This window comes from Herpailurus yagouaroundi, unplaced genomic scaffold (genome assembly GCF_014898765.1).
Source record: "Herpailurus yagouaroundi ecotype Mexico unplaced genomic scaffold, PumYag 203, whole genome shotgun sequence".
Taxonomy (NCBI): domain Eukaryota; kingdom Metazoa; phylum Chordata; class Mammalia; order Carnivora; family Felidae; genus Herpailurus; species Herpailurus yagouaroundi.
Genome location: NW_024412434.1, coordinates 12,216,455 through 12,235,221, shown reverse-complemented (window position 1 = coordinate 12,235,221; position 18,767 = coordinate 12,216,455). Strand labels below are relative to the sequence as shown.

Genomic DNA, 18,767 nt, shown 5'->3' with positions numbered 1-18,767 from the left:
GAATATACTTGATGTATTATGCAAGAAGGATCAGGAACTCAAAGATATATATATTTGGGAGCCAGGGGGAAACTTGCAGAGAGTGTGGAATGGGGCAATTAATTTCAACCTTTTGCTATCATCTGCAAAAGGAGTTAAGGCCTACTTACCTTCTAAACCAAAGGGGAATTCTCAGGAAGCATTATTTAATGCGTAAAAATAAGTTTTTAAATAATTAAGATAAATGCTAAAAATAGCGAAGCAATAAACCTCTTTTAAATATTTTACAATAGTATATTGCGAACATGACTTACATTCAGACTGTGTCCTGATTTGGATATTTTGTGTTTCTACAGTTTGCTCTGTAGATCACTAATCAAAATTAAATAGTGACTGTGCCTAATTATGATGATAAGTTTTCACAGGCTGCAAGGAGAATGACAATTTTAGAAATAAATGCTTTTGTTCTGAATGAATTCACTCTGAAATAATTTGTTGCTTAGATGAGTAATTTGTTGAGATAGTTATGATAGAAGGGGTTCCAAATGGAAGTAATGAGATGAAATGGAACAGCAAAAAACTCGGGAAAATATCAAGAAAACATAAGGTTTTAAACACATAAAGTGGGTGAAAACCTTCTTGGTGAACAGGTAAAAGTCCTGGGTATTTATATTAGCTAAACCCCAACATGATTATGAGGCTGTTTGTTCAGCAGTAAATATCCCTAAATACCATTTAAGAGTATTATCAAACACACTTTTAATGTTATCTCTTAGATCTTGAGCACGTTAGACTTCGGTGTCTGGGAGTAAACAGGTAATTATTCCACACAGTAATTTTCTTTACAAGTATAAATTGTCTTATTCTATCTACTGGAAGGGATGGGGATTTTTATCTTGAACTATCACCTGATCTGTTGTGGGACTGTAGAACCGAAGGCAGGAAACTTGACCTTTCTGGGTGATCCCGCTCAACGTTCTCTCGTTGGGAATCTTTAAGCGACGGAAACACAAATACTTCCAACCCAGATAACAATACGGCCGTATTCGACCTACCTGGGTGTTTTTCTGGGTATCAGAAATTTTGCTACATGCCCCAGAAGTTCTGCAGAGCAGCCAAGATGGAAAACTACCTCCAGAACAGCTGAGATCTACATCCCATTTCTTACCTGCGGTACAAATCTGTCTCTACTCTTCTGACTCTAGTGAGTGTCTGATGACTGCCTTTGTGATTTTGCCTGAACTCGAGGAAAATGGCCTATAAAACCTCTACCAAGGTTCTTCACTGTGATGGTTATTATTTTTTTAAGTTTATTTATTTTGAGAGAGAGAGAGAAAGCACAAGCAGGGAGCGGTAGAGAGAGAGAGAGAGAGAGGGAGAGAATCCCAAGCAGGCTCTGCACTGTCAGAGCAGAGCCCCGTTTGGGTCTTGAACTCACGAACCTCGAGATCATGACCTGAGCTGAAATCACGAGTTGGTTATAACCCTTAACCGACTGAGCCACCCAGGAGCCCCTGTGATGGTTGATTTTTATGTGTTAATTTGAGTGGGCCATGGCTGTCCAGATTAGATGTTATTCCTAGGCGTGTCTGTGAGGGTGCCTTTAAACCAGTGGATTCAGTAAAGTAGATTGTCCTTCTTAAGTGGTTGGGCCTTATCCAGTCTGTTGAGGAACTGAAAAGAACAGAAGGCAGAGGAAGGAGGAATGTGTCCCCTTTTTTCCCAGCCTCACAGATTGAGCTGGGGCACCTCGTCTCATATTCTCCTGCTTTCCGAGTAGGATTTATCTCGTTGGCTCTCCTGACTCTCAAGACTTTGGACTAGGCTGAATTACACCACTAGCTTTCCTGAGTCTCTGGCTTACAGGTTCCATGTCGTGGAACTTACTAGCCTTAATAATTACATAAGCCAATTCTTCCTTCAATTTATCGTCTATTGCTTCTACATCTCTGGAGAACCCTAGCTAATTCAGTAACACTTTTCAATTCATTGACGCCTTGGAGAATCTGATAACAGCAACAAACCCTCTTCCAGCAAAATGCACATTATCATGGATATAATTCGAGCATGCTTTAGAACCCCAAAATTCCACCCCTAAACACCAAAATTAAAGTCCCTATCTTACTTAGATAATGCCTGAAACCAGATGCCCCATTCTTATCTAACTGGAGCTGTAGCCTCTGAAGCCTATACTTGAGCCCAGGAGGCTGGGAAATTGTCATGTCCTTTCCCAAAGAAGCAAGAAGGACCACTTCTGAAGCCTGAGGCTCAACTTCACTGATGTGGCTGTTTAGATATTATCTGAAACCCTAGCTAGAGGTACAAACACAAAAATATAATTCAACACCAGCACAGAATGCTGAACATGCAGCCTCATAAGTGTTATATAAAAATGCAATGGGGTGAATTGCTTTGGTCTGGCTATCAGAACCAATCTTAGCAGCAGAGCAGATGGAATGAACTTGATCGGGTTATTGGGTCTCACCCCTGCAGCTGGGAGAGAGTGGATGGAGACTGCGGGGGCCACTGTGGAAACAGCCACAAAGCCAACACGTGTTCTCTGTGGTTATCCTGCCGCAGCTCGAGGGCATGCCAGATTCGCTGTAGAACCTCCCACCACATGCTCTGGGAGCTCGTGACTCCCCTGAGATGGCCACATCTCTAAAGTGTTCGTCATCTGTCAGGAATCTCAATGTCTGCATCTACTTTCAAGCACTTTTTAAAATTGTTTCTCCATTATCGAAGGGCTTAGCTTTTCCCCTAAAATTTAAGAAACCGTATGCTCAGTACATACAGGTTTGTCATATGCTGATCTGGATGCAGTTTATTATTGAGCAAGAAACATTTGAAACTGAATTGTTTTATTTCCTCTAGTTTTATTTCCTCCTCTTAGTTCCTCTAAGTAGTCGTCTGAACTGAGACTTTTTTCTCCCCTTGTAAAGAAGAAACAATGTCATCTTTAATCCAAACCAAAAAAAACCAAAAAAAAAAAAAAAAAAGAAAAAAGAAAAAAAAAGCTCATCAGTCCGTTTATTTCAAGCATTTAGTTTTTAGTTTTTTGTCTACCTTTCTGGTTGGCCGTGCTCAAAGTCAGAAAATCCAGCTGAAATGAATGATAACCTAAAAGACATTGGCTCCAAAAGAGAAACTCTGTTTAGATCATTAACTTTAGTAGATACTGAAAAGTAGGCAAATATCAACACCTGTCAAAAGGCAATACATCCAGGGGCGCCTGGGTGGCGCAGTCGGTTAAGCGTCCGACTTCTGCCAGGTCACGATCTCGCGGTCCGGGAGTTCAAGCCCCGCGTCAGGCTCTGGGCTGATGGCTCGGAGCCTGGAGCCTGTTTCCGATTCTGTGTCTCCCTCTCTCTCTCTGCCCCTCCCCCGTTCATGCTCTGTCTCTCTCTGTCCCAAAAATAAATAAACGTTGAAAAAAAAAAAAAGGCAATACATCCAGTTTATGGATGAATTCTGCAAAACTGTCAAGTAATGGGTAATTAATACTTTAAACTATTGAAGAGTATTAAAAAAGAAAAGGAAAGACTTCCTTATTTACTCAGTATAGCTAGCATAAACCTGATTTCAAAATTGGACAGGCATGGCACTCAAATAAAGGGAATTACAATCCAATTTGAAAATATAGGTGCAAATACAGAGATAAAACCTTAAGAAATCAAATCCAGTGGGATCTGGGAGCTAGGGGGAAAATTGCAGAGAGTGTGGAGCAGGGCAATTAATTTCAACCTTTTGTCATCATCTGCAAAAGGAGTGAATGCCTGCTTACCTTCTACCAAAGGGCAAATCTCAGGAAGCATTATTTAATGCGTCAAACTAGGTTTTTAAAAAAAATTTTTTTTCAACGTTTATTTATTTTTTGGGACAGAGAGAGACAGAGCATGAACGGGGGAGGGGCAGAGAGAGAGGGAGACACAGAATCGGAAACAGGCTCCAGGCTCCGAGCCATCAGCCCAGAGCCCGACGCGGGGCTCGAACTCACGGACCGCGAGATCGTGACCTGGCTGAAGTCGGACGCTCAACCAACTGCGCCACCCAGGCGCCCCCAAACTAGGTTTTTAAATAATGAAAGTAAATGCTAAAAGTAGTTAGGCAATAAACCTCTTTTAAATATTTTACCATAGTATATTGCAAACATGGGTATGCATTTGGGAAAATTGCATGATGACCAAGTAGGTTTCATCTCCTGCATACAAAGGTGGTTCAATACCAGGATATCCATTAAGCTAATTGACTACATAACACATGAAAAGAGAGACCAAATTCCTAGATGGGAATATCCAATGTTATAAAGATATCACATCTACCTCAAATTTGTTGATTAATAAATATAACACTAATCAAATTCCGTCAGAATTTTTGTTAGAAATCGGAATTTTATTCTCAATATCACATGATAGAGAAAAATGCCTAACAGTCACAGAGACATTAGTGAAAAAGCACAGAGAAAAGGGTGGATCTTCCCTGCTGTCAGGAGGACATAGTTAATGAAGCTAGTAAGTAAAACAGAGAGGCAGTGCATGGAAGCACAGGGGTCCTAAGCCAGAGTCCTGCCATAAACACGGGGATTTTGCTTTGGTATAGGTAGCATTTCGAGCATGAAATAAAGGGTAAGCAATTTAATAAACGGCTACTGGATAATCTCTCACTCATTAGAAACAATGCAGAGCTACAACCACCATAAAGTTCATACATTTACAAGTGAGGTATTTAAGAATGGAAACAAAATCCCTGTTGCAAGGCAACTTGTCACTCTCCATAAAAATGAGAAAAGAAAATTACAAAGCAAAATTCTAAAATCATTAGAAGGAAATATAGGAACATGTGTTGATGATATTGAGTTGAGGGAGGCCTTCCTAGACAAGACAACATTTGAGAAGCACAACGTTAAATCAGACAGTCTCTTTTTTTTTTTTAAAGTTTTTAAATTTATTGGGGGGGGGGTGGTGCAGAGAGAGAGGGAAAGAGAGAATCTCAAGCAAGTTCTACGCAGTCAGTGCAGAGTCCAGTGTGGGGCTTGATCTAATGAGACCATGAGATCATGACCTGAGCCAAAATCAAGAGTCAGATGCTTAACCAACTGAGTCACCTGGGCACCCCTCTTTTAAAAAAATGATATAAAAAAGACAGTCTAAGCGGAATTAAAATAGAAGCAATAAGACTGAGAAATTGTTTACACCATATTTAATAGGTAATGATTACTCTCCAGAAAACGTAAAGAGAATATATAAATCAATTTTAAAAAGTCAAAATAGTTGAAAGATATGAATAAACAATTCATGGAAGTGGAAATCAAAAGGGGCACATGAGAAGATTCTTAATGTCAAAGGTAATTAAGGAAATACAGATAAAACTTTAAAATATATTTTAACTGTCCAACTGTCAAGATCAGAGAAAATGTTTATCTGCATTATTTGGTAAGGATGCAGAAAAATATATATTTCTATAAACTTTAGGTGAAAGTGTAACTTGAGATAGCCTTTCTGGAAATCAATTTGCCACTTATATAAATGATAGAAAGTTCCTATGATTTGGCCTACCCATTCTGTTTCTGGGATTCAAGTCTTTGGAAATATTTACACTTAAGTCTAGAAGTATATGGACAAAGATTTTCCAGCATTGCTTTTCAGCATAACGAATTGGAAATAATCTAAATCTTCATCAAAACATGGTATTTCTGCTAGTGAATAATACACAACCTTTAAAAATAATACTGGAAAATCATAAAGTCACAAAATATATAGCCAGTAGATCCCATTTATAAATCTTCCATCAACTAATTGGGTGTGTGTGTGTGTGTGTGTGTGTATCTGGATGGGTCAGTGTCTGTGTACAAATTCATAGGAAAAGTTTAGGAAGGATCTACCAAGTGTTGACGACCAACGTTATGCCATTTATTTCTATTTCACTTCAGTGTTTTGCAACAAGAGTATATCATATATTGAGTAATAAAAACAGAAAAATAAAATAACATGATATGAAGAATTTTAATGACATCACATAGCATGATGACCATGAATTCCCACTGCCCACCCTTCTCTACTTGAACAAGTAGCTACTCTTGACTACCTGTCAGGAAAACAAGAGTGATTAATCTTCCTCTACATGACAAAATCTTTCCATTGAGCACCACAGTACAAGATGAGATTTTTTTCACAGAGTGAAAGGTAAGACATGAACTAGGAGAAAATATTCACAATGCATATATTTGACTAAGGACTTGTATCCAGAATCAATTAAAAAGTTAAATGGAAAAGTCCTACTAATCAATAAGGTAGAATACCAAATTAGAAATAAATGACAGAAGCACATCTGGAATGATAGATTAAAGATCTCAAAAAACCCACTCCTCCATAGAAGCAGGCAAAACACTGATAAAAATGGCTAAAAGTACACTTCTTTCAGAACTCAGGAAAGTAATTAAAGGCTTACAACAATCCAAGGAGCTTCCAAAGACATCACAAAAAAGAAAATTACAGACCAATATACCTTATAATATTGACATAAAGTCCTCAAGAAAATATAAAGAAACATATAAAATTAAACATAAAAAAAGTAAAATAAAAGCAAGACATAAAAAGAATTGTAGAGGCACTTGGGTGCCCTGTAGTTGGCACTCCATTTGGTTGAGTGTCAACTCTTGATTTTCCCTCAGGTCATGATCTCATGGTTGTGAGATTGAGTCCTGTGCTGGGTTCCATGCTGAGGGTGGAGCCTGCTTAAGATTCTCTCTCTCTCTCTCTCTCTCTCTCTCTCTCTCTCTCTCTCTCTCCATTTGTCCCTCTCACTCATGTGCTCTCTTTCTCTCTCTCTAAAAAAAAAAAAAAAAAAATTGCAGACAATGACTAAGTGGGTTGATCCCTGGAATATAAGGTTGATTTAACCAACAAAACTCAACCAGTATAATACATCAAATTAATACAATAAAAGACCAAGAATCACATGATCTTAATAGAAGCAAAAAAAATTTTTTTTTTACAAAGTACAATGGCTTTTCATGATAGAAACACTCAAACACTCAACAAACTAGGAGTAGAAGGAAATTTCCTGAAATTGATAAAGGTCTTCTATGAAAAACCCACAGCTTAACACTTAATGGTGAAAAACTGATTTTTTTCTCCTTCAAATCAGGAACAAGACAAGAACATCCACATTCATCACTTCCATCTAACACTGTATTAAAGGTTCTAGCCTGCATTTAGGTAAGAAATGAGATAAAAGACATCAAGACCAGAATGGAAAAATAAAACCATCTCTGCACACAGATGACACAAGCCTACATAGAGAAAATCCTAAGGAGTTGCACACACACAAATGTTAGTATTAGTAAACAGGTCAGCCCAGTTGCAAGATACAAGATATAGAATCAATATGCAAAAGTCGACTGTATTTCTATTTGTTAGCAATGAGGAGTCTGACAATGAAATTAAGACAATTCCCTTTACAAAAGAATGAAATACTTAGGAATAAACTTAACAGAAGAAATGCAATATTTGTGCTGTCAAAACTCAAAATCTTGTTGAAAGAAATTGAGGAAGACTTAAATAAGTAGAAAGACACCCTATGTTTATGGGTTAGAAGTTTTAATGTTAAGATGGCAATACTCCCCAAACTAATCTACAGATTCAACACAATTCCTATCAAAATCCCAGCTGAATGTTTCCAGGAATTACCAAACTAATCCTAAAAGTCAGATGGAAATGCCAGGGATCTAGAATAGCCAAAACAATCTTTAAAAAGTTGGAGGACTCGTACTTCCTGATTTCAAAACTGACTACACTACTACTATAATCAAGAAAATGGGGCTATAGCCTAAGGATAGGCATATGGATTAACAGAATAAATTGACAGCACAGAAATAAACCCTTATGTTCACGGTCAATCAATTTGCAATAAGGATACTAAGAATATTCAACAGAGAAAGAACAGTTTTTTCAACAATTGGTGTTGTAGCAACTGTATATCCATAAACAAAATAATGAACTTTGGATCCCTACTCTGCCATATACAAAAATTAATTCACAACGGATCATAGGCATACATGTAAGAACTAAAACTTCAAGACTTACAAGAAAACTTGAGAGTAAATTAAAAAAAATTTTTGTTAATGTTTATTCATTTCTGAGGGACAGAGAGAGAGCACAAGTGGGGGAAGGGCAGAGAGAGAAGGAGACACAGAATCTGAAGTAGGCTCCAGGCTCTGAGCTGTCAGCACAGAGCCCAACGCAGGGCTTGAACCCACAAACCGTGAGATCATGACATGAGCTGAAGTTGGACGCTTAACTGACTGAGCCACCAGGAGTCTTACAATCTTAAATCATGCAGTGGTTTCTTAGGTATGATACCAACAGCACAGATGACAAAAGGAAGACTAAATAAACTGAGCTACACAAAAATGAAGAACTTGCGTGTGTCAAAGGACACTATCAAAAAGTGAAGACAACCCACAGAACAGGAGAAAAAGACTTGCCAATCATTTATCTGTCGAGGTTAATGTATTGAGAATACACAGACATCTTTTGTAACTCAACAATGAAAAGAAAAATGGCCCCAGTTAAACATTAAAGAATTTGAATAGGCATTTCTCTCAAGAAGGTATACAAATGATCTGTAAGCACATGAGAAGATGCTTAAATCATTAGTCATTGAGGCAAGAAAAATGAAAATCACAATGAGATACCAGTTCACACTCGCGAGGATGGCAAACCTTTTTTGAAAAAGACAGGCAAGGGGCGCCTGGGTGGCTCAGCTGGTTGAGCAGCTGACTTTGGCTCAGGTCATGATCTCACGGTTTGTGAGTTCGAGCCCTGCATCTGGCTGGCTGCTGTCGGTACAGAGCCCACTTCGGATCCTATGTTCCCCCTTCTCTCTGGCTCTCTCCCACTCATGCGCTCTCTCTCTCAAAAATAAATAAAACATGAAAAAAAAAAAAAAGACAGGCAATAACAAGTACTAACGAGCATGTGGGAAAAATGGAAACTCCATTCATTGCTTGTGGTATTTAAAAATAGTGCGGTAGCTTTGGAAGTTTGGCAGTTCCTCAAAATGGTGAACATAGAGTTACCATATGACCCAGCGATGTTCCTTCCAGGTATACATCTGAGAGAATTGAAAACATACGTTTCTTTAAAAACTTGTATACAAATGTCTATAGTAGCGTTATTAACAACAGCCTCAGACAGGAAACAATACAACTGTCCCTCAAGTAATGAACAGACAAAGACGAACGTGGCACGCTCTTTCTCTTCAACAAGGCAGCTGAGCAGATGAAGAGATGCAGATCTTTGTGAAGACCCCGACAGGCAAGACCATCATCCTCAAGGTCGAGCCCAGAGATACTGCTGAGAATGTCGAAGCCAAACTCCAAGGCAAGGAGCGCATCTCCCCTGATCAGCAGCATCTGATTTTTGTGGGCAGATGGCCGGAGGATGGCTGCACGCTCAGGCGACAATACCCAGAAAAAGTCCACTTGGTACTTCGCCTGTGGTGTAGCATCATGCAACCTTCCCTCCGCCGGGTGACCCAGAAACACAACTGCGACAGGATGATCTGCCCCAAGCGTCATGGTCGCCTGCATCCTGTGCTGTCAACTGCCAGAAAAAGTGCGACCACACCACCCATACCTGTGCTCCGAGAAGATCAAATAAGGTCCCTCTACTCACTCTTCCATTGCCTGCAGGAGGCCCAAGGCCCTTGGGCTTCAGCAAAGTTCCCCTTTCATTGAAAAAAATACATAACCGTATAAGGGAATATTGCTCAACATTAAAAAGGCATGAAATACAGATGCTTGCTACAACATGGTTGAGCTTTGAAGACATGTTCAATAAACACACACACACACACACACGCACACAAAAAAGTGACAAAATGTTACACAATGAATGATCTTTTTAATTATTATTATGAAATGTCTAGAGTAGGGATATAGACTGAAAGTAGACTACTGGTTGCCAGGGGTTGGGGGCGGAGGTGGGGCAGATGCAGAGTGACTACTAATGGGAATATGGTTTCTTTTTAGGGTGATAAAAATGTCCTGAAGTTAGATGATGCTGATAATGGTACAACCCTGTAATACACTAATGCCTGATGCATTTGTACTTTAATACCATGAAATTTATAGTATGTGACTTATATCTCAATAAGGCTATTGTTAAAAAAAATGGGCAAAAGACTTTCACAGGCAGTTTCTAAAAGAGCATATCTAACTGACAGTAAGCATGGGAGATGATACTCAATATCATTAGTCATGAGAAAATTAAAATTAAAACCACAACAAAATACCACCACACACCCACTGGAATGGCTAAAATTAAAAAGATTGACAACACCCAGTTTGGCACCAACACGGACCAACTGGAACTCTCATACGTTGCTGGTGGGAGTTTAAATTGGTACAAACACTTTGGAAGACAGAATTATATACTAAAACTAAATAGATGCTTACTTTAAGATTCCCAGTAATCCTACTCCCAAGTGTATGTCCAACAGACATGAATAGAAATCTCCACAAAAAGATTCAGAGGAGGTATTTTGGGGGCTCCCGTTTACCGTCCTCTCCCTATTTCTCTCACTCCCCAGGCCCTGTCAACCACTTTCCTACTTGGTTTATATGAGTTTGACATTTTTTTTTCTTTTTTAGATTCCACACGTAAGTGATGCCATATCTGGTTTATTTCAGTTAGTATAATTGCCCTCCAGTTTTATCCATGTTGTCACAAATGACAGGATTTCTTTCTTTTTAAAAACTGAGTAATATTCCATATATATTTCAGTATCACATTTTTTCTTTCTTTCTTTCTTTTTTTTAGTTTTTTTTTTTTTATTTATTTTGAGAGAGATAGAGAACAAGCAAGGGAGGGATAGGGGGTGGGGGGATAGAATCCCAAGAAGGCTCCACGTCATCAGCACAGAGCCAGATGCAGGGCTCGAACTCACGAACCATGAGATCATGATCTGAGCCGAAATCAAGAGTCAGACACTTAACCAACTGAGCCACCCAGGCGCCCCTCAGTATCACATTTTCTTTAACCATTCATAGGTCAATGGACACTTGGGTCGTTTCCATACTTGGGCTATGTGAATAATGTTGCAGTGAACGTCAGAGTGCAGATAGCTTCCCAAGATAATGATTTTATTTCCTTTGGATATATATTCAGGAGTGGAAGTGCTGGATCATATAGTGGTTCTTTTTTTTTTTTTAATTTTTTTTTTCAACGTTTATTTATTTTTGGGACAGAGAGAGACAGAGCATGAACGGGGGAGGGGCAGAGAGAGAGGGAGACACAGAATCGGAAACAGGCTCCAGGCTCTGAGCCATCAGCCCAGAGCCCGACGCGGGGCTCGAACTCACGGACCGCGAGATGGTGACCTGGCTGAAGTCGGACGCTTAACCGACTGCGCCACCCAGGCACCCCTAGTGGTTCTTTTTTTAGTATTTTCAGGAATGTCCACACTGTTTACCATTATGGCTGTACCAGTTTACATTCCTACGAACCACGTAGGAAGGTTCCCTTTCTCCACCTCTTGCCAGCATTTATTATCTCTTGTCTTCTTGATAATAGACATTCTAACTGCTATGAGGTGATGATATCTCATTGTGGCTTTGATTTGCATTTCCCTGATTAGTGATGTCAAGCACCTTTTCATGTGTCTGTTGATATTTTGTATGTCTTCTTTGAAAGAATGTCTATTTGGGTGCTTTGCCATTTCTTCATTGGGTTGTTTGTTTTTGTTTTCTTTAAACTGTTTTTTTTTACTAACCTTTTATCAGATACGTGGTTTGCAAACATGTCCTCTCATTCCAGAGGTTACAGAAGGTTTTTAGTTTGAAGTAGTCCCGCCTGTTTATTTTACTTTTAGTTACTTTTGTTTTCGTGTCTAATCCAAAAAATGATGCTAAGACCAATGTCCAACAGCTTACCACTTATGTTTTCTTTTATAGGTTTTATAGTTTCAGGTCTTACATTCAAGTCTTGATTCCATTTTGAGTCGATTTGTGTGTATGGGGTAAGAGAGGGGCACAGTTTCATTCTTTTGATTGTCTGGTTTTCCCCAACACTGTTTATTGCCAAGACTGTCCAGAACAGCTAGATATTCTTTTCTGATTTTCTTTCCCAAAAGACAGAAATAAGAATTTATTTTGGTAAGGTCTCCTAATCTTTAAATGTTGAAACTATTTCATATGGGGCTTTAAAACCACTCTGCATGCCTAACAAAGCACATTGGCATCTTCCATTCAGATCATGGACTGCCATTTTACAGCATTTGCCTGATACTACTCTTGTCCTCCTTTGCAGGGTTAAGTAATTATAATAGATTTCTTATTTAAAATGCCTTTATAAGTAGCTACTTTACAGTAATATATAATTAGTAAAATTCAATTGTGAGAGTTTTAGTTCAGTTAAGGATGACATAAAATTAACAGATAATCCATTTGTCTGGGAGTTAATCTATTGTGGAGCAAAGTAATATTCTCTCTTTTGTGAAAAATTGTAGTAAAATATGATATATTCTTAGAAGCATTACTGGCAAGTAAAATAGGGAATAAGAAGGCATAATACGATAGGAGTGCATCGAAAATAATAGCACCCAGAGAATTAGAGAAAAGATAGACCTAATGACAGAATGTCAGCCTTGTAAAAAGCGTATAAATATATAATCTCCCGAACACAATAAAATACTAATTCTTTCCTGTTTTTACTGATTTCATCTAAAAATATGGCAGTTTTCTCTAAAGTAGCTTATGGCTTCCACGGGTGTGTGTTAATACAGCAAACGTTGGCCATTACAATATATCACACAGGTAGAATTTACCACCGGGCAAAGTGAAAAGGTTTCTTCAGGGTCATGTTTCAGGGAGGTGATTGAGCCCGGGGAAAACAGAAGTCCTCTGGGATGAGTCTGGGCTGGACTTTGACTGAGTTGGAGATTGACCAAATCTTGTAGGTGCTGAGGAAGCTGCTTTCTGACAGATGAAGAAACCATCGAAAAATAGTGAGGCTGCAAGACTGATGAATCTTATTTCTAATTAAAAGAAAGAGAGCCAATCTTTTTTGAATTTGTGCAGCAGAGGGAACACAATTGAGTGTTCCATCACTCCAACACCAATGGGTGAATATAAGTGCTCTAATTTACAGTGCTCTGTATGATTACTTATAAAAACAAAATCGCCCATTTAAATGACCGTATTAATTTCCCCGGGCTGCCTTAACAAAGTGTCACCAACTGTGGGGCTTAAACAACAGAAGTGATCATTCCATGGTTCTAGAGGCTAGAAGTCTGAACCGAAAAAATGTCACCAGGGCTGTGCTGTCTCGGAAGGCTTTGGGAAAGGCGTCTTCCTTGCTTTTTCCTAGCTTTCTGGTGGCTCCTGGCAGTCATTACTCGGTAGCTTCATCACTCCCATTTCTGTCTCTGTCTTTAGATCAACTTCTTCCCTGGGAGTGTGTCTGCAAATCTCTCTCTCTCTTTTAGGGACTCCACTCATTGGATTTAGGGCCCACCCTAATTCAATATGACCTCATCTTGGCTTGACTGCATCTGCAAAGACCCCATTTCCAAATAAGTTCACAGTCACAGGTGCACAGGGTTGGGACTTCACCATAATCCTTTGTTGGGGACACAATTCAGCTCACAGCAATGACCACAGCTTGGGAAACTGTGGAGAAGGCACACAAAAGTAAAATATAAATCTTGCCTTCAAGGAGTTTCTATTATATGAAAGATGCAACATAGACATGGCACAATTTATGTATAACCATATGCATAAAATATGGAGAGTCATCATTTCAGAGCTTGAAGAGATATTCAAGATAATCTATTCAAAGCCCTCATTTCCATGTGATGTGAAGTGGATTGGAGCTACCTTTGTTTTGTTATGATATAGGACATTTTAATTTATAAATAGGCTAAGTTTTTGATCTTTTTTTTCCTTTGACATACCCAGCAAAGTAATTCCCCAGCACAGAATTATAATATTATGAATTGATATGACTTTATGATTTTTTATTTTTTTACACTTCTATTTTTGTGTAAATCATAATACAGAATGCTCATTAATGCTCTTCTCCAAATCACCATGGTTATCTAACTTACTATAACTATATGGGCGATAAATACTACAATATTCTTCAATCTGTTTCTTTAATCCTTATTTTTCTTCCATCAATTTGTCTACTCCTGAGTCAGAATCTGATTGTTTGAATTTCTGTGGTTTTATAATATATGACAAAGTAAGCCTTTTTGGTCTTTTGCCCCCAAATATATCTTGGCTCATTTCAAATTGTTCTCCAAGTCAAGTACAATTGTAGTATCATTTTTGAAAGTTCTAAATAGATTTTGTTTGAAATTACCCATGAGATTGCATTGCATTTATAGAGTCCTGCTAAGGGATGGCAGAGCCAGAGTGAGATACAGAAGCTGTTCATATGGGGGAGGGGTGTCGCAGAGTCTGGAGTGGGCTGTCAGGGCCCAAGTAGGGTAAAGATGGAAACCATGTAGAACTGTCACTTGGCATTAGGTGTCAAAGCGTGAGTAGGACCTGTGGTACAACCACAAAGGTGGGGACAGCCTAGTGGGGGGAATCAGAAGGCCATGGCTCATGTCTACGGCATTCCTGCTAAGGATGCCTAACTTGAATTCAATCACAAAGAAACTTCAGGCAAGGCCAAGTTGAGGTACATTCTACAAAACTGGCCTATAGTCTTCTAAATAATCAAGGTCATGAAAGTCAAGGCAATACTAAGGAGTTGTTAAGACTGAAGGAGACTAAAGAGAGATAACTAAATGCCAAGCATGGTTCTGCACTGGATATTTTTGTGGTAAAAGATTATTGAGATAATTGATGAAAATTGATTATGGGGTTTAATAATTAGATGGCAGTAATATATCAGTAATAATTTTCTTATTTGAATGGTTGTATTGCCATTATGTAGAACACCCTTGTTTGTAGGAAACACACTAGAGTTTTAGGTGATAGGGAAACAGGAAAAGCAATTTACTTCAAGTAATTTGGAAAAAAGCAGGTTTTTATATAGTACTTCAACATTTTGTACCTATGTGATTACTTCAAAAATAATTTTTCAAATAGAAAACAATTGTGTTCTGAAAATAAATTTATAGGCTAAATTGAAAGAGAATTGAATGTTTTCAAGATTGAATCTTCCCATATAGAACATCTAATGTATCTCCATTAATTCATTTTTTTTTTTTACATTATTGAGGAAATTATTGCTTCTTCTGTATAGGCTTTGATTATTTCATTCTTAGGCATTTAATAATGGTTTTTGCTATTGTGGATTTGTGAATGGGATCTTTCTTCCATCCTTCACCTTTTTTTATGCTGACATATAAGAAATCTGTTGAGATTTATGTGTTTATTTTTTATCTTGGGCACTCAGCTGAGTTTTGACCTTTTATTTTTATTTTCAATTGATTCTTTCGTAATTTCTTAGTAATAAATCATATACTGCAAACAATTTTGGTTTTGTCTCTTTATTGTATGAATTTTTACCTTACCTATCTTATTGCTAGTAATTCCAGAATAAGGCAGCATATGGTCTTAAAGGCAGGTATCTTTGTCCTCATCTTGGCTTTAGTGGGAGTGCTACTAATGTTTTCCTCTGAACTGTGGTTTACTGCTTGTTTATGATCTTAGCCAAAAGGCCGAGAAGCGATACTGCTTGTTTATGATAGATACTCCTTATTGCACTAAGGGAACATCTTCTTATCCCTAATTTGCTAAGGTTTTTCCCTCTACGGATTGAATACTGAATTCTACCAAGTGTTTTTGTGGTGATATTCATATGATTGTTCTCACTTAACCCGTTTGAGTAATGAGTTGCCTGAGAAGATTTCCTAAAGCTGACTTACTGATAAATTCTTAGGAAAAAATTCAACTTTGGAATTAATATAATGTGGGATTTAATGTGATAATGTTCTATATGAGATTTTGCAACTATATTTATAAACAATATTAGTGCTCATTTGTTCGTGTCTGTTATGTTCTTGTTCACCTTTTAACTTTAGAGCAAGGTAAACATCATAAAATTAACTTAGGAACATATTCTACAATTTCACAGATAACATAGAATATGATCAAACCAACCTTCAAGGAATAGAGAGACCTTGTCTATAAAACATGTAGGTCTATTGTCTTGCCTTGCCTTGCCTTGCCTTGCCTTGCCTTGCCTTGCCTTGCCTTGCCTTTCCTTCTCTTCTTTTCTCTTCTGTTTTCTTTATTACTATTATTTTCTACCTTTTTAAAACCTTTTTTCTTAGTTATTATGCTATCTAAATTTGCTATGCTTTTGAGTCAATTTTGGTGTTTTACATTTTCCTGTAAAATCGTCTCTTTACTACGTGTGTCCTTTTCTCTGGTGATGTGAAACTTATATGTCTATTTTTTTTCTATTAGTGGTTATCTTTATGTTAAAAATATATTTGATATTAAATTCCTGTCATTCCCAAGAACAAAATGATGTGTATGTAGTTTGGTCACTCTGTCTTTCCCTCCTCCTTCCAAAAGCTGATAAGTTAGCATGTTATATGTTGCTCCTTCTCTAGTAGTCTCTTTAATTTTGTTTAAGCAGCTATAGATTATTTTAAAATATTATGCATTTTTCCATTAAAAGTGTTTATAATTGCTTTGTCTTTCACAACCATAATTAATTATTATTCTTCAAAAATTTTATTTCTTTCCAATCATCAATAAGGGAATGTATTCTAATTATAAAAAATCATTGCATAAAACTAAATTCTCCTTTTTTTTTTTTTTTAATTTTTTTTTCAACGTTTATTTATTTTTGGGACAGAGAGAGACAGAGCATGAACGGGGGAGGGGCAGAGAGAGAGGGAGACACAGAATCGGAAACAGGCTCCAGGCTCTGAGCCATCAGCCCAGAGCCTGACGCGGGGCTCGAACTCACGGACCGTGAGATCGTGACCTGGGTGAAGTCGGACGCTTAACCGACTGCGCCACCCAGGCGCCCCTAAATTCTCCTTTTATAACCATTGGCAAATGCCAGTTCCTTCCAAAGAACTTATTCCTGTTATGAATTTGGGTTTATATCCTGTCAAGTATATGGTGATGCATGCCATATACACCCAAACCATGTATTGAATGTGCAATATTTAGAGTAAATTGTTTAATATGGCACAGATTATTACATAGCTTCCTTTTTTAAAAAAACTGATTGACACAGCTTGGAGCTTTTTTCATGTTAGTATGTACAGATTTACTTTGTTGTTTTTACCTGCTTCATCCCATAATGTAAATGTACCACAATTTTTTCACCCACTTTCCTACTATTAGACACGTAGATAATTGTTTTGGAGCTATTGCAAACAATGTTGAAGTCAGCATCCATTTACATGCCTCATTTTGTTTTTTTTAAATTAAAAAAAAATTTTTTTTAACGTTTATTTATTTTTGAGACAGAGAGAGACATAGCATGAATGGGGGGAGGGTCAGAGAGAGAGGGAGACACAGAATCCGAAGCAGGCTCCAGGCTCCGAGCTGTCAGCCCAGAGCCCGACGCAGGGCTCAAACTCATGAACCACAAGATCATGACCTGAGCCGAAGTCGGACACTTAACCGACTGAGCCACCCAGGCGCCCCTACATGCCTCATTTTGAACATGTACAGGTGTATCTCTAGAGTTATGTATCAATTGCTTTAATTCAGGAAATAGCAAACACTTTAGGTTTTCCAAACATAAAAGGATTTAATGCAGAAATAAGTTGTTGATAAAATAATTATGAGTGCTGGGGGTGTGGCCGTCAGGATATTCCACTGGAACATTGACTTCCATTTTGACCAGTGCCAATGCGATCCCAGCCTTGGGTGACTGCTGCTGTCACTTCTGTCATCACCACCATCCACAGTGACTAGACATGCATGATGAAGCTTGTGCACTGCAAACCCCCTCACTCTTTGGAGCTTCCTTCGTCTGTCCACACTGGTGCAGAAAGATCGTGTAACTCCTTCTGCCTTTAAAAAAGCTCATGAACATCCATCTAAGTGCCAGAACCAAATTTACATCCAGAATCCTAGCAGCAAGAGAATCAGAGGAATGTAGTTAGCTTTCTAATATCGCCAAATAAGAAGGCAGGATGAACTAGGAGTTGAGACAGTCAAACCAGTCTATCACAGTCTAAATCGTTACCTACTCTATATCCATAAGCAAGTTTTTATGCATATGGAGTCTTCCAGACAGCCACAATAGCAACAACTTACTCCCACCTATCATTATGCAACTATGCTCCATATAAATAAAACGCTCTCTTACCAAAGAAAAGGCAAATATCCCATTAAATGCTCTATCCACCCCTGAAGACATTCAGTCCTTTTCCAGTTCAGTCACAGGCCCATCTTGGTATCCAATAACTTCAAAACTAAATGACAGCTAACCATCACCTCATTGATATAGAAGTGAAAAGGAGGGGCGCCTGAGTGGCTCAGTCGGTTAAGCATCCAACTCTTGATTTCTGCTCAGGTTATGACCTCGTGGCTGTGAGATCAAGCCCGTGTCAAGCTCTGAACTGGACGTGAGGTCCGCTTAAGATTCTCTCTCCCTCTCACTCTGCCCTTCCCTCACTCATGCTCTCTCTCTCTCAAAAAAAAAAAAAAAAAAAAAAAAAAGAGAAGATTGGTTAATACACACAAATATATACATAATAAAGCAAGCAAGAAAAATATGTACAGCTATGATAATCTGTCCTGCAACAGGTCAGAAAAACATTGTTGGTATTTACAACTTCTTCGTCCACTACCA

At 38.2% G+C, this 18,767-nt stretch overlaps 1 protein-coding gene across 1 annotated transcript in view; it reads left to right on the top strand.

Moving 5' to 3' along the window:
* Nucleotides 1-9,012: 9,012 nt before the first annotated feature.
* LOC121014560 (uncharacterized) overlaps nt 9,013-18,767 on the top strand; it is a 48,048-nt gene continuing 38,293 nt past the window's right edge. Inside the window, 2 exon segments of the mRNA XM_040450944.1 lie at nt 9,013-9,572; nt 9,575-9,702. Of these exon segments, the coding sequence (XP_040306878.1) occupies nt 9,269-9,572; nt 9,575-9,702 (432 nt within the window). The 5' untranslated portion in view covers nt 9,013-9,268.